The sequence below is a fragment of the Delphinus delphis genome, chromosome 8 (genome assembly GCF_949987515.2).
Source record: "Delphinus delphis chromosome 8, mDelDel1.2, whole genome shotgun sequence".
Taxonomy (NCBI): Eukaryota; Metazoa; Chordata; class Mammalia; order Artiodactyla; family Delphinidae; genus Delphinus; species Delphinus delphis.
Window position 1 is genome coordinate 10,974,950 of NC_082690.1, and position 14,600 is coordinate 10,989,549.

The following is a 14,600-nucleotide window of genomic DNA, read 5'->3' on the forward strand; positions in this document are numbered from 1 at the left end:
GACGGCAACAACATTAATTAAATGTTAAGACTCCACTTTCTCTCCATTTTGTTTTGGGAAGGGAACTGCATCTTTTGGTCTAAGACATGAACCCTGCAGTTTCTTGGATATTCTAGGGTGGGGAAGCCTCAAAAAGGGAAAACTGAACTTTCTAAAAATAAGGCACCAGTAGCTTGAATGGTTCATTGAAAAAAACAAAAAAAAGGCATAGGCTCCTGAGTTTGTGAAATAGGTATTATCATTTACACATTAAAGAAACTTGGGAAGTTTTAGCTAAAGAAGAGAGCATTTATGATGTTATGATAACTTTTGTTTTTTGCAAATGTTATGCATTAGTCTTATTCTGTGTGGTTCTGGAGAGCAAGACAATAAAAAAAAAAGAAAACTGTCAACAGCTGCATGAGTGTAAGAGCAGATATTTACTACTAAATCCCAGCACATGAATTGTGCGCAATACATTTTTTTTCAATAAAAGATTGCATACATGACAAATGAAAACCAATGGGTGAAACTTACAGGGAGACAGATTTTTGACTCAACTTATCTTCTAATAATTTGAGTTATTCAAAAATTAAATGGACTATCTTTGAAAAGCAGTGGAATTCTCTACTACTGGGAGTGAAAGAGGAGCCAAAGGACTATTTTTCAGGGATTGTGATAGAGAGGAGTCATTCATTAGATAATGGTTGAATCACACAGCCTCTGAGATCTCTGAAAACTCAGATACTCCAGCTTTGTAACTCTAAATCCAAGGGTCTCTAGACATAGACCTGGGAGAAGTATAAATAAGACTCATGATCTCAGAGAAGTCTTCAAGAGGCATGGGTTCAATGGCATGTTTATTAAACACATGCTCGCGACAGATTTTCACAACAGCAACAAATGTTATTTCACTACCTCAAATCTCACTTATTAAGAAAAATAAGACAGTCACAACAAGGTTGATGGATTTGGATTTTTTCGTGTTTTCTGGGATGTAAAGCCAGCCTCCTCACTTGTTTTCCTCTGTTTTTTCTTGAAGATCACTCGATTTCATTTTCTTTACCTTCTCTCTGGCTAAGTGTCCCCGGAAGGCTGCTTGGATTTTGATAGCAGCATTTTCCTCCATGTCCTTGTCTTTTTCAGAAGATTCATTCTCAGAGAGGAGAAAAAGTAAGAGACTTCTTAAGCATCTCATATTTTGATGCTATAAAAATAAGTGTATAAACTTAATCAACTTAGGGATGTAACAATTGAGATGGGTTGCTTCCTGAAGGAATTTTATATATCATCACGTTGTATATGTACCAAATGGTGGATGCCAAAATATCAGACATCTTGTTTTGTCACTCTTTGATATGTCTCTGCAATAAAAGATCATTGCCAACTTCTTCCCCGCAAAACAGCTCCTATTCAACATTTTTTGGGGGAAAATAAGTGAGAATCCTTGAAGCAGGGTAAAAATGCCAAGAAGGGGCTTCCCTGGTGGCGCAGTGGTTGAGAGTCCGCCTGCCGATGCAGGGGACACGGATTCGTGCCCCGGTCCGGGCAGATCCCACATGCCGCGGAGCGGCTGGGCCCATGAGCCATGGCCGCTGAGCCTGAGCGTCCGGAGCCTGTGCTCCGCAACGGGAGAGGCCACAACAGTGAGAGGCCCGCGTACCGCAAAAAAAAAAAAAAAAAAAAAAAAAAAGCCAAGAAGAATAGTAAATGTGCTGTTTCAAAATAATCATGATTACACAAAATGGATTATTTTTAATTTCTCAATGATTAGCTAATTAAAATCATACATTTAAAATGAAATGCCAAAGAGGAATCCATTTAGTCCAATAAAATCAGTTTTAACATGGTTGGTTGAATTTTTGTACACAGCTTCCTTTTTAAAAAAAATTTAGGTATAATTTACAGAGAGTGAAATGCACAGATCTTAAGTGTACAGGTCAATAGATATATAGCTTTTAATATTTTTTTAAATTAAAAAAGTGATACACATACATTTAAAAACTTAAATACCACTGGTAGTGAAAGTTTTCTCCATCTTCCCAAATCCTATACCTAAAAGGTAACCCATCATCATGGATTGAGTATATATATCCTTCTAAAATTTCTCTATATACAAATGTATTCATATGGGTATATATTTGCCTTTTTATTTAAAAAATGAGATCATGCTAATCACAATGTTCTGCAGCTACTTCTCCCATGTAACAATGTATCTTGGTTCCCTTTTTCCCTTTTTTTATGTTATTCAGTATATAATTCTGCCCATTCCTTTTTTTTTTTTTATGATACCATTGTAGTCCATTGTACTGATATACTTTGATTTATTTACTCATTCTCCTACTAATGGACCTTTGGGTTGTTCAACCACCCCCTCCCCCCATGGCAAAGAGGCAAATCTATCTCTTAAACTTTATTTTTATTTATTTTTTGCGGTACGCGGGCCTCTCACTGTTGTGGCCGCTCCCGTTGCAGAGCATAGGCTCCGGACGCGCAGGCTCAGCGGCCATGGCTCACGGGCCCAGCCGCTCCGCGGCATGTGGGATCTGCCCGGACCGGGGCACGAACCCGCGTCCCCTGCATCGGCAGGCGGACTCTCAACCACTGTGCCACCAGGGAAGCCCCTAGCTCTTAAACTTTAATATGCAAACAGATTGGTATAAAATCCTCTGAGATGATGCCCTAATGTGGGCAAATGAATTATGCTGAAGTTGGAAATCAATGGGCTCTCAATTCAAAGTCATAAAAACCTGTGTAAGGGCACCTATTAAAGATGTAAGGAAATGACACTACCTTCCTTCTTTCCTGACCTCCCACTGCATCTTATGCTAATGTCAGGCTGACTGAGTTGCACTGATATAATTCTGAGATGACTTACAAAGGTTATAAGGTAAACTTATGACCCACTGGGTAGGAAGTAAGGTATTCCTGGAGGGGGATTGCCCATTTTGGGTGTCAATTATTGGGTAACTAACTGGGACATTAATACATGAAAAGTAACTCAGAAGTTTGGCCTTCAACACTGTAGACTGTGAGTTCTTCTTTCTCACTAGGCTTGGTCCTCTTGAATCTGGACTATGAAGCATATAGGCAGTGACATGCTGGTAAACGTTTAACAACTAGCCCTCCAGAAAAAAAAATTGGTCCTGATTTGTAGTATTTATCATGATCTTAATACTCCCACTGTGGCTGATTTCAAGCTATCAAAGTGATATTATTGAACACGGGGTTGTGTACATATGTGCATGACTGTCTCTTAAGAGCTGGCTTTAGCACACCACTGAATACAGGCATCTTTGAGAGTGGACCGAGCCTAACCCATTGTTGCTTGAATGTAGGCTGTCAGGCAGGAAGTCATTTTTGTAGAGCGAAATGCATGGAAGATGAGTAGGACTCATTGTGTAAAGCCATTTTATTTGGCTGTATGCAATTCCCCATGAGCTTCCTTTTGTTATGTCTGAACCTTTACCACTGTGTGGTGATGAAAAGTTAGTTAGTGAAAAGTTAGTGAAAAGTTCCTGAAGTGGAAGGTGAATCTGAAGGATGAAGACTGAGGCTGTATACCCTGAGAAAACCATAATTCAAAAAGACACATGCACCCCCAATGTTCACTGCAGCACTATTTACAATAGCCAGGTCATGGAAGCAACCTAAATGTCCATCAACAGATGAATGGATAAAGAAGATGTGGTACATATATACAATGGAATATTGCTCAGTCATAAAAAGGAACAAAATTGGGTCATTTGTAGAGACGTGGACGTACCTAGAGACTGTCATACAGAGTGAAGTAAGACAGAAAGAGAAAAACCAATATTGTATATTAACACATATGTGTGGAATCAAGAAAAATGGTACAGATGAACCTATTTGCAAAGCAGAAATAGAGACACAGACGTGGAGAACAAATGTATGGACACCAGTGGGGGGAAGGGGTGGGATGAATTCGGAGATTGGGATTGACATATATATACCACTGTGTATAAAATAGATAACTAATGAGAACCTGCTGTATAGCACAGGGAACTCTACTCAGTGCTCTGTGGTGACCTAAATGGGATGGAAATCCAAAAAAGAGGGGATATATGTATACGCATAGCTGATTCACTTCGCTGTACAGCAGAAACTAACACAACATTGTAAAGCAACTATGCCTCAATAAAAAATTAAAAAAAAAAGACTGAGGCTGTGATTTTTGTCTGTTCTTCCCCTTGGGGAGATTTTCCCATCCATAATCTTCTTCCATAATCTTGGAAAATAAGATTTTATTTTTAAGGGGAACAATGAGTTTTCCTTTATAAGAGGCACGGCTAAAATTGATCCACCAGTTAGTATATCACACTGGTGCTAGTTATCTAAAAAGCAAAATCATGATTTTAGCAATATGGATAACAGACTGGATTCATATTTGGAGGATAATTTTAAATTGAGGGATGTCATTCTTTGTAGGAATCCAATAGTACATGGAAAATATAACTTACTAAGGCTGTCACCTCTTCCATAGATGTCTGAGACTTTTCCTTTTCAGGCTCACATTTCTCCAGTGGTTCTTGCTCCTAGAGGGGAGAGGGCCAAATAGACAATATTTCCAAAACAGTAAAGTCTTGGATCAAACTGCTTAAAGGTAATTAAATATTACTTTAAGTTATTGATAAGTGGTGGGAATTAAACACATATTTTTTAACAAGGAAAGTAGGTTGGGAAAAGGGATAAAAGAAAACTCTCAAGGGAATATGCATAAACAAATATTAAAGACCAAGGAATTGGTTAAAAAAAGTTTGATCTTTTGTTTTTGGAATGTGTATAATATTGTTTTATATTAAAAACAAACCATTGTCTTAAACTAAAAGTTGATATGATGCTGTAATGAATCCTGAACAAGGAATAAAAAAGAGGTGCCAATAGTTTCTCAAACAGGAATGAAATAAATGCTATTGTATTCCATAGTATGAGGTCAAGTTGACTTTTTAATGATGTTTGTAGATTAAAAACTGAGTCAAAGAAGTAAGTTTTGCTGTAGGGAAGGATTTAAATAGAAAAAAATGGAAACCAGCTCCATTTATTTTGACACGGTTACTGAAATATTACTCCAGAATAGAAGCATGGTTAATTCAAAACCTTATGGGAAGAGCTTCTTTAATTCATAAAACATAAATTTAAGCACATATAAGCTAATCAAATAAAGCCTTTAGAATTCAAAAGAAGAAAAACCACTCTAAAATTGCTATGTGAATAAGATTTAACATTTTTCAACATTATTCCTTTGATTTCAATAAAACATGAACACAGAGAATCTACTTAAATGGAAATAAACAGAACACCCTCATATCTGGCAGGCACAGATGGATGGAACTTCACTTTTGAATTCATGGAATAAGTGACAGGGGGATTTCCTCAGGAAATCCCCCAAATCTACTGTGCAACACCATCAACATTTGACCTTTGTTAACTCCTTTTAATTCTAATATCTGCTGCTGCTTCATGGCTAATTATTATCATACTTGCCTAGAGTACTGCTTCTCAGATTTTAATGTACCTACAAGTTACTGTGTGGATCTTGTTAAAATTTAACCTCTAGCTGGGGTAGAGCCAGAGATTGAATTTCCACCAAGTTGCCAGTTGGAGGCAATGACGCTGGATCATACACAGCCTTTCTCAACCGGTGTTCCTCATTGGGATCATAGAACACAGAATCTTGAAGTGATTATTTTTCTCAATTTCCCAAAGGATGGTACATAAATAGAATCATTCTAGATACAAAGAAGAGACATTGATTCCTTACGTGCAATGGATGCCTTTGGCTTAGGGCTTAATTATTTTGAGGCGTCTTGGTTGAGAAAGACTGGTTCTGAGAATGCTGCTAAAGAGAAGATAGACTCTCTGAACAGATTGGCTTAATAGAGAAGACTCTATACCATTACCATCTTTAATTCTAATCAGTCTTTTGTAAGACGTCAATGATAATGAAATAATTGGACAAACAGCGTTTTATTTTATGAAATATCATTCATTAATTCAACCAATATTTATTGGGTATCTGCTATTGATAAGCACTGTGATACTCAATAACATTGGAACAACAAATGAAAGTAATTATTCTTTCACTTTCAAGTACGTGCTTCCTGTTGATCATCTTTAAATTTAACCTAAGTACTGTACACGATGCAGAAACCTTAGAAAAGAATTTCTTGCCAGAAAGAACAGCACAATCAAAAAGGTTTCATAAGATATTTGTGATGCCTCTCACAATATTCATGATTTTGGGAGATCCCAATAATCTCTGTATCGGAGACAGGAAGAAGAATTAACCAAATCCAATAGCTTCACGGGACCATACCTTGAATGCATGGTTGTTATAGAAGCGGTCATCTACCTTAGTCGCCCATTCTGCTGGATCAAAGTTGGTTTCTAAATAACAAAAATATAATAATTTCAGACTTACTTTGAGTTCATTAAAGTAAATGTAGACTAGTAACATAAAATGTTTTCTTTTTCAAATTATAGGTCCTTTACTGCCAGTTGAAAATTTTATTGACGCTGTACACAGCCTACTGCTGTAGATATAACCAGTGATTATTAAATATATGATGATGAATTAAACATTAGATGAACGCTTGAGGATATTTAGAAAGGCAGTTAAAAAACCTAATTGCTGCTTTCAGAGTTTACAGTAAAATGGGAGAGACAGAGAACAAATGCTAATACTTAAATATAAGTATAGAAATTTATCGTTATATAATTATGGAAACATTATGTATTAGCAAACATGGGGCAAAATGTAACAAAAATAAATGTTAAATAGTAAGGAAGTTTGGAAAAGTGAAAGATGGGAGAAGTTTTTTAAAAATTAGGCATATTATGTAGTCAGTTGACATAGAAGTATTTAAACAGAATTTTTCTTTAACTTTTCATTATGAAGAATTTCAGATTTAGAAAGTAGAGAGGATAATAACAAATTTCCATGAGCACATTACTCAGATTCAACAATTATAATCTCATGATTGATCTTATTTTATTTGTAACTTCACTCACTTTCCTGCCCTTTCTTCTGATTATTTTCAAGCCAATCCCAGGCATCCTACTATCTTATCTACAAATACTTGCTTCAGTATGCATCTCTAAGATGTAAAGCCACAATACCATTATCACACCTAAAACTACTAACAATAATTCCTTAATATCATCAACTATCCAAATTTCTCCCATTGTCTAATATATTTTTGTTTATTTATTTTTTTACTGCTGATTTGTTCAAATCAGGACCCAAACAATGGGCACACAGAGCCTTTTGTTATGTCTTTTAAATCTCTTATAATTGAAACCTCCCTACCTCCCACCCCACATTTTTTTCCTTGCAATTTATTTGTTAAGGAAATTGAGTCATTTTTCCTTTGGAGTTTTCCACAGTTTAGATATCTGATTTCATTCCCGTTATGATTTTTTACCAAGTTCCTCTGCCTTTGAATTTCCTGTAGATTGCTAGTTAGATCTATAGGTCTTATCTGATTCAGGTTTGAGGTTTTTTTTCCAAGAATACTTCATAAGTAGCGCGGTATAATTCTGCCAGGAGATATATAATATCTGGTTGTTTCTCTTTATACAATTTTTATGGGCCCATTGATGATGACTGCTTAGATCATTTCTTTAGGGTTGCAAAATGGCAATATTCTAATTTGATCATTACTTCTTTATTTCTGGAGTACTCAATAAAAAATACTTTCCCTGTTTGGTTACCCTGAAATACAGTTCTTACATAAAAGGTAGGTTAAAGGTTTGATTCTTTTCCTTTATTTACCAGTTTTCAGATTAATCAGTTGGTTCCTTAGGATCCTCTCAACGAGTTTTCTTGATTTTCTTTTTTAGTAAATAATTATGAATTAATGAATATTTAACAAATTGAACGAATTTCAATCCACTGCATTTATTAATCTTATTGATGCTCTAATTGTCCAAAATTGGCCAGTAGGGGCTTATTCAGGTGCTCAGATGTTCCTGAGTCCTTTGGAAACAACTCATAATCTTTGATAGTTTTCTTATTTTCTGGAATGGCAAGGTGTTGAGGCTCATCTTGCATATTTCCTGCCCAGTTTATGGGATTGGTTAGTTCTCCAAGAAGCTCTGGTTCCTGGAAGATGGTAGTTGGAGGCCAAAGTCTAGGGACTAGGTGCTCACTGGGACTGGGTTGGTCATTGTTTTGAGGCCTTTAAAAAATATAGAGAGCTAGAAAATAATACTTTCACTTTTCAAAGAGAAAATATATCATGAAGTCTGATGATATTTTTCAATTCAAATTTAGAATTATGGGATTTTATCAACTTCTTTCATTTTTATATTTGTATGTCATTTTTCTTACACTAAAAATCCTATTCCTAATAACAGTAGGACAGTTACTTATTTGCTATGTTCTACAATATATAAAAATTACAGAATAACTGCACTATAATATTATTAAATATTATTATTTTCAGTGATAACTGAAAACAATTTAAGATTTTTTTTAAAAACTTCATTTTATTTTTAGGCTGTATCCACCAGGAATGCACAAAGTACTGTGTTATAAAGTCTCTTGAAATAATTCTTTTTTGTGTGGTTATGTTACCCATTTAATACTAGTTAGGTTCATTTGTTTCACTTTGCTTCTAAATTTAGAAATTGCTTAACAATTAAAAAATTTAATTCTATTTTATAACTATGTGAAACATATATGATTTTGAATTTAAGATGTATTCAGACAAGTCTAGCTTCTGTCCTGTTCCCTCTGCTCTCTGTTCCTTCTCCTGCTAGAGGTAAATGTTTTTTTGCTTTTTTTTTTTTTAGAGGTAAATGTTAATTTTTTAAAGATTTATTCTTCCATTTAAAAAATATAAATGAATGGTTATGTATTCATATCAACACCTCTTTGTTAGATAATTGGTAGCATACTAAATACATTTTTTTCCACCTTACTTTTATCACTTAATATATCCTGAGGGTCACTGCATAACATCATAGAGCTCTTCCTCGTTCCATTTTTGTTTGTTTGTTTACAGCTATACATTAATCAGTAGTGTAGATGTACTCAAGTTTATTCAAAAAATCCTCTATGATGAATATTTGGGTTCTTTCCTCAAGTAACAATAAATTGTAAAATGATTAAAAATGGAATGTTTATTTGCTTGTGACTATTTCTAGTCATCTTTACTACTCTGTTGGAATACTGTAATCAAAAGTAATGATGACAGCTTAAACAAAATGGTTGTTCTAGTCAGGGTTTTTAATAGAAACTTATAGCTGTAATAATTCTCATTTTGACCAGTGGGTCAGGTCTTGATTGTCATGAACCGTCAAAGCTGGGAATTTGGAAATTTTATTTATGGAAGTGAAGAAACTCTGCTTTAGCTCTCAACCAAAGAGTCACAGTTGGCAGGAATCTTAGTCTCTGGACAGGATGGAACCTTGGAAATATAGAAAAAGAATATAAATTACCTTCCCAAGCTGGAAGTTCACTTTTCAAAGCAGTTTTTCTCTGTGCCTTTATTGAGGAACAGTTTCATATACCCCTGTGAATACCAACTTATTGAATCTAAGGAGTACAGAATTATTTTTTTTACAACACTTAATAATACTTTCAAGTAAAAAGAGTCAAAATGTAAAGAAAACCATAAACTCTCCTCCCAAGAAGAATAGACAGTCAACTGCCTGGGAGGCATAGGAACAGCATGTTGGAAAACAGACAGCTAGAGTGGGTGCTCTCCTGAGCTCCTCTTCCACCCCACGTGTCCATGAGAAATACAAAGAAGAGGGTCTGAGTGATAAACAGTAATCTTCAATAATGTGAAATAATGTGATTTAAGAGAGCCTGTCAAAAAGGCACATGCTGTTTCAAATAGCAAGAACTGTTAGTTGAAGATACCTGCCCCATAAAGGCTTTCTGTGGAATAGGAATGGTCTTAAGCAGGTCTCACCATAATCAAATGCTTAGTCTCTTATTTTTTAAAAAATGCCGATTTTAAAAAAGCTTACTCTCTCTTTTCTCTAGAAGATTCTCAAAATATGCTGCTGCAAAAGCTGGTATATTGTCCGGTTGCTCCCTCAGAATCTCGCGTGTGAGCCCTTCAAGAAGATTCCCAAATCCTTGTGGAATTCGGTAGTGGGTGTTGGAGAATGGAATCGACATCTCCTTGGGAGGAACTGCCTATTGTACCTAGAGATTCATTAAAGAGTACTGTCTTTAAATTTGTCTGATTTTACTTATATAATCACAACTATGACAACAAATTACTTCTGAGACTCCAAATTTCTGGACTTCAGTCCTTTTTTTCCCCAACACAGCCCAAGTCCATCCATTTCTTCCAAAGAGTTTTGAATTTTTCCATTATTAGAATATTAAAAATATTTAATAGGTGAAATTATTTTTTTAAAATAATTTCCTCCCTCTTTGTCTTTAAAATGGTAATTTTTCCTATCCCACAGGAATTTAGAGAGAATGATTGTTAAAAATTCATCTTAAATTGCCGAAAAGACCCTGTTTAAGGTCTAAAATTAAAAAAACAGAGGAAAAAAACCCTAGTCCTTGTTATAGAAATTAATTTGTCGAGTGAATTAAGTTTCACACTTAGTCGTTCCCTTAGCTTCCACTTTTGAAGCATGACCTACAATGCCTCGTTGAAGCATCTATATACTCTGGAAGGGGCAGTGGGGACAGAGCGGCTGGGGGCAAAGTCATGATTTTGCAGTTCCAGCCTGCAAAGTTTGGGGATGCTTACATTTTCTGGTTTTGTCTCGACCCGGTCTTCTCTTCCTGTCTTGGAATACAAGGGTCAGATAAGGATAGCTGCTAAGCAGCGGGATGGGCTACTGAGTCTGCAAACAACACTCAGGGACCTGGCCTGTTTGTGAGAGTATCAATGCCGAATAAGGCCGGAAGCCGTGGTAGGGGTCTAAGTGGGGGACTAGTCGGTTTAATGAGGCCGAATCTATAGAGTTTTTCCTTCTTATTTTGAGGGAACAGGAAATGAGGCATTGAGTCATTCTAGGGTTGTGAAAAGGAAAAGACTCTGAACTAACGTGGGGAGTGGAGGGCGGTCGGAGGGGGAACACTGGTCTAGTCGGGGGCGGCACGGCGAGGATCTGGGATTTCGGACTCGCTGCTTGGCTCCCAGTCTGCCCTAGGCTTCCCAGAATGCGGCGGGGATCCTGAGAGAATACGAGAGGCGAAGGGAAAAGGCGAGGTCTCGATTTCGGAAAGGAAACGGGGTAAACCGCCTCACCTCTCAGGTCTCTCAGAGCTGGAGCTGATGGTTCAGGTTGTGTTTTCTCGTTGCCGGGAAACCGTGTTTTGTTTTGTTTTTTCCATTCAACTACGGCGGCCGAGGAGAGGCACGGGCCCTCCCGGAAGCCGCGGACAGCTTCGCGGACTGAACGGCCTGGGAAGGGCGGAGTCAGGCCTTTTCCGCCCTGATCAGGCCCCGCCCCACGGCCCCGCCCCCGATGGCGTCCCCGCCCTGAGACCTTCGCTGTGGTGAGGGCTTCTCACAAACATGGTCGCGCCGGGATTTGTGTTTGGGCTCGTGCTGCCGTTACTCCTGCGGGCCGACGCAAGTGCAGGTGAGGCGGCCGGGCTCGGCCCGACCCCTGCCCGTCCGTCAGCCTGCGCGGGCTCCGAGATAACCGCGTCCTCCGCAGGACCGCCCCCCGCGCCCTTCTCTCTAGCTCCGGGAAGGAACTCCGGGTAGGAGCCGGGTTCCACCACCCGGGCCTCGGTTGCGGGTGTCCGCTGGGCAGGAGCCCCGGCCTGCCCGCTTCCTCCACTCCCTTCCACCGCCCCTATGTTGCAGCATGTGGGGCAGCGGGAGAGTTGGGTTATCTAAGGAGGGGAGGCCCAAATGTGCCCAGACCGAGGCCCTCAGTGTCTGAATAATTGCAGGGGAACTCGAAGGGGAGGGGGCGAAGCTAGTTAGATAATATTTGGAAACTGGTGACTGAGTCATCCAAAACATTTCAGTGCAGCCCCCTCAGTGGTGCCCCTGGGGAGGGTTTGCTTCAGGCTGGGTTGCTTGGGGGAATTGAATTTTCCTAGTTTAAGTGGTGATTAGGGCTAAGGCATACAACCCCCTCACTAGCTCAGAATATGTAAGACTCAGCTTTGATTCCTGCTGCAGCTCGCAGACACTGCTGGTGGGATAATATGCATGGCATTGGGGAGGAGGATGACTCACTTTGACCATTGTCCAGGTCATATCGTGTCATTTGACTACCCCAGACTGGATGCTGGGTCACAGAAAAGAAATGAAAGTTGAGGTGGGAGAACAGAGTGCAGAAAAATGACTGCACTACCTAAGAACCTGCAAAGTACCCAGATGCAGACAAACCGAAGCCCTTAAGTGGTTTTTCAGGGTTTAACAAAAGTGAAAACTAGCAGCAGTTTATATCATTTCCTGACTCATCCCCACTCAGTGACCTTTGAGTCCAGTATATGAGGTGGGGAGAAGGGAAAGAGGAGAATAGGGCCCTTATTCTATTAATTTTTCTGTTAAAGGCTGTTAACTTTAACATCACTATTTTACCTTTGCCTTTGGGTCATATTGTTACATCACCTTCATTAACAATGACTTTATTTTCTAATTTATTAATGCTCTAAATTTTCTTCCCTTATTTGGTTGCATATCCTGACTTCTTTCCTTCAAATCATTCCCCCTGTGCTCATGTTTATCACGTAATATTTGAAATGTGCAAACATGTATGTAGCAATGATAAAATGAACACCCCGAGGCGCTTCACCCAGCTTAAGAACTAGAACGTTCCCAGTTTTATTGAGACTCCATGGATATTCCTCCCTAGTGCATCCACCAGTTCCTCACCAGAGGTAACCACTGTCCTCATTTTGTCAGTCTACTTTTAACTTCCCAGAACACTAATTCCTGTTTTTCTACTCCAACACCCAAAGGAAACATTGAAGACCTAAAAAAAAAAAAATCAAATGTTGTGTCTTTTATTTGACAAAAACAATTACCAGTCCCACCTCCTTTCTTGTTCTCCTGTTTTGTCCATTGCTCAATTCCTTGGTAATATTCCACTGTCTATTCTTATCAGCTTGGAATGTGAGCTTTATAAGAACAGGGAATATGACTTGTCTGTGATTTACCACCAGTATCTAACTGTGGCAGAGTGGAAATTGCAGTGACTTTGGAATCAGGTGGCTTGATTTCTTGTCCTGTCTTAAACTACCTATGTGATTTGAGGCCAAAGAAGTTACTCTTTGTTACACAGTTACTCTTACCAGTAGAATGTAAGCTCCCTGCTGGCAAGGATTTTTGCCTGCTTTTTTTTTCTTTCTTTCACTGTTACATCCTCAATGCTTAAAATCGTGCCTGGCACACAGTAGGCATCTTTAAGTGTTTGTTGAATGAATTAATGCGCAAACTATTTTAAAAAATTACCTAATCTACTTGGGTCTCAGTCTGTTGATCAGTAAATAACGTGATTATACCCCAGGGTGTAAAAAATTCTTTCCACCTCTAAAATTCTTTAACTCAGAATAGAGCCATGCACAAAGAGGTTCGGTGAATGTGTGTTGTCGAAAACAGACTGACTGGGAAAAGTATTTTCCCCAACATTTGAGAAGGTGGCTGCACACCTCCAGAGCCCCTTATTCGCCTGGGTTCATGCCTGCGGCAGCCAGTTTTCTTCAATCCCTTCCCCACCCCATCCTCTTTCTGCTCAGCTCTTAGGCCTTTGGTTTTCAGGTTTTGTTCCATATAAAACACTTACCCAAGACAAGGCCTTCCCACACATGCGCCTCTTCCCTTCCCTCCAACGTGCTTATGCAATTCTGGGCTGTTGTAGTCTCTTCTTAGAGCGTTTTGCTCCTGGTAGCTGTGCATCTCCAGCCCAGTGGGTCTTCCGGATGATCTTTGATTGTCATGTAGGTTTTATGATGGAACAAACTCCTAAGAGAGAGCTGAGGATGTCTAGGGACTGGGTTGTTATTCGAAGTGCAGGAAAAATAGGCCACCAAGTCTGTGTAGGAGACCCCATTAGCTGTGCTGCCCTGTTAAGTATAGCCTGAGGGGCTGTCATCATTGTAGCTTCCAGGGGGGAAAATGTCAACTTTGTTAGTTCTGATTCTCTTTCCTGCCAATCATTTTTGTTTAAAACCCTTTAAAAAAACCTTAATTTTGTTAATTATTTTCTTCTAGGGAGTTTTGTCTGTTTTGTTCAGACAAATTGGGATGTAACTTAAAAAAGATTTTTTTCCCCCTTATGAAGTTTTGATGAGGAACCCACTGAGATAATTTGGATAGATGCTTGTTATTAATAAAATACTTCGATATAGGCTGGATGTTAAAAATAGGAATGATATCGTTAAAGTGAATTCTTATTCAGTCTTGTTAGTGACTGTCTAGAATAGAATCCACAGTTTAAAGTGCTCATTCTCTTTTTGTATAATTTAGCTTGTGACATGGGTGAATTGCAACAAAAGACCTTTTGTTCAGACACTTTGACCTTCTGTCTCTCACTGACCTTATTTTTTGCATCTTAATTTATCTGAATTTACCTTAGAAGGAAGCAGACTTGTTGCAGATATTCATAAATGTTTATTTAGAATTTTCAGTGGGTTGTCAAAAAACACGATAAGGAGA

The 14,600-nt window shown here is 38.3% G+C and overlaps 2 protein-coding genes across 6 annotated transcripts in view; one reads left to right on the plus strand and one right to left on the minus strand.

The window, feature by feature from the left end:
- Positions 1-221: 221 nt before the first annotated feature.
- Positions 222-13,842, minus strand: SPA17 (sperm autoantigenic protein 17). 5 transcript variants are annotated; one of them, XM_060017755.1, is made up of 6 exons: positions 11,229-11,271; positions 10,725-10,759; positions 9,982-10,162; positions 6,317-6,387; positions 4,461-4,535; positions 222-1,135 (listed from the first exon to the last, which is right to left on the minus strand). In XM_060017755.1, the coding sequence occupies exons 3-6, from the start codon at positions 10,133-10,135 to the stop codon at positions 992-994; spliced, it is 444 nt and encodes a 147-aa protein (XP_059873738.1). In that variant the 5' UTR covers positions 10,136-10,162; positions 10,725-10,759; positions 11,229-11,271; the 3' UTR covers positions 222-991. The 5 variants fall into 5 exon arrangements, with proteins under 5 accessions (XP_059873738.1, XP_059873736.1, XP_059873739.1 ...); XM_060017753.1 differs by having other exon boundaries at positions 10,725-10,763; positions 11,229-11,257; XM_060017756.1 differs by lacking the exons at positions 10,725-10,759; positions 11,229-11,271 and adding an exon at positions 13,729-13,842.
- The window catches only part of SIAE (sialic acid acetylesterase), a 35,030-nt gene continuing 31,899 nt past the window's right edge, over positions 11,470-14,600 (plus strand). The window contains exon 1 of the mRNA XM_060017747.1: positions 11,470-11,565. Coding sequence (XP_059873730.1) covers positions 11,499-11,565 — 67 coding nt within the window. The 5' untranslated portion in view covers positions 11,470-11,498. The remainder of the gene's footprint in view (positions 11,566-14,600) is intronic.

Coding starts and splice junctions, on each gene's coding strand:
- SPA17 (XM_060017756.1), bottom strand. CDS start 10,135: ATGTCGATTCCATTCTCCAACACCCACTACCGAATTCCACAAGGATTT. Junction 6,388..9,981: donor TCTTCTAGAGAAAAGAGAGA/GTAAGCTTTTTT, acceptor TTTGTTATTTAG/AAACCAACTTTGATCCAGCA. Junction 4,536..6,316: donor ATAACAACCATGCATTCAAG/GTATGGTCCCGT, acceptor TCTCCCCTCTAG/GAGCAAGAACCACTGGAGAA.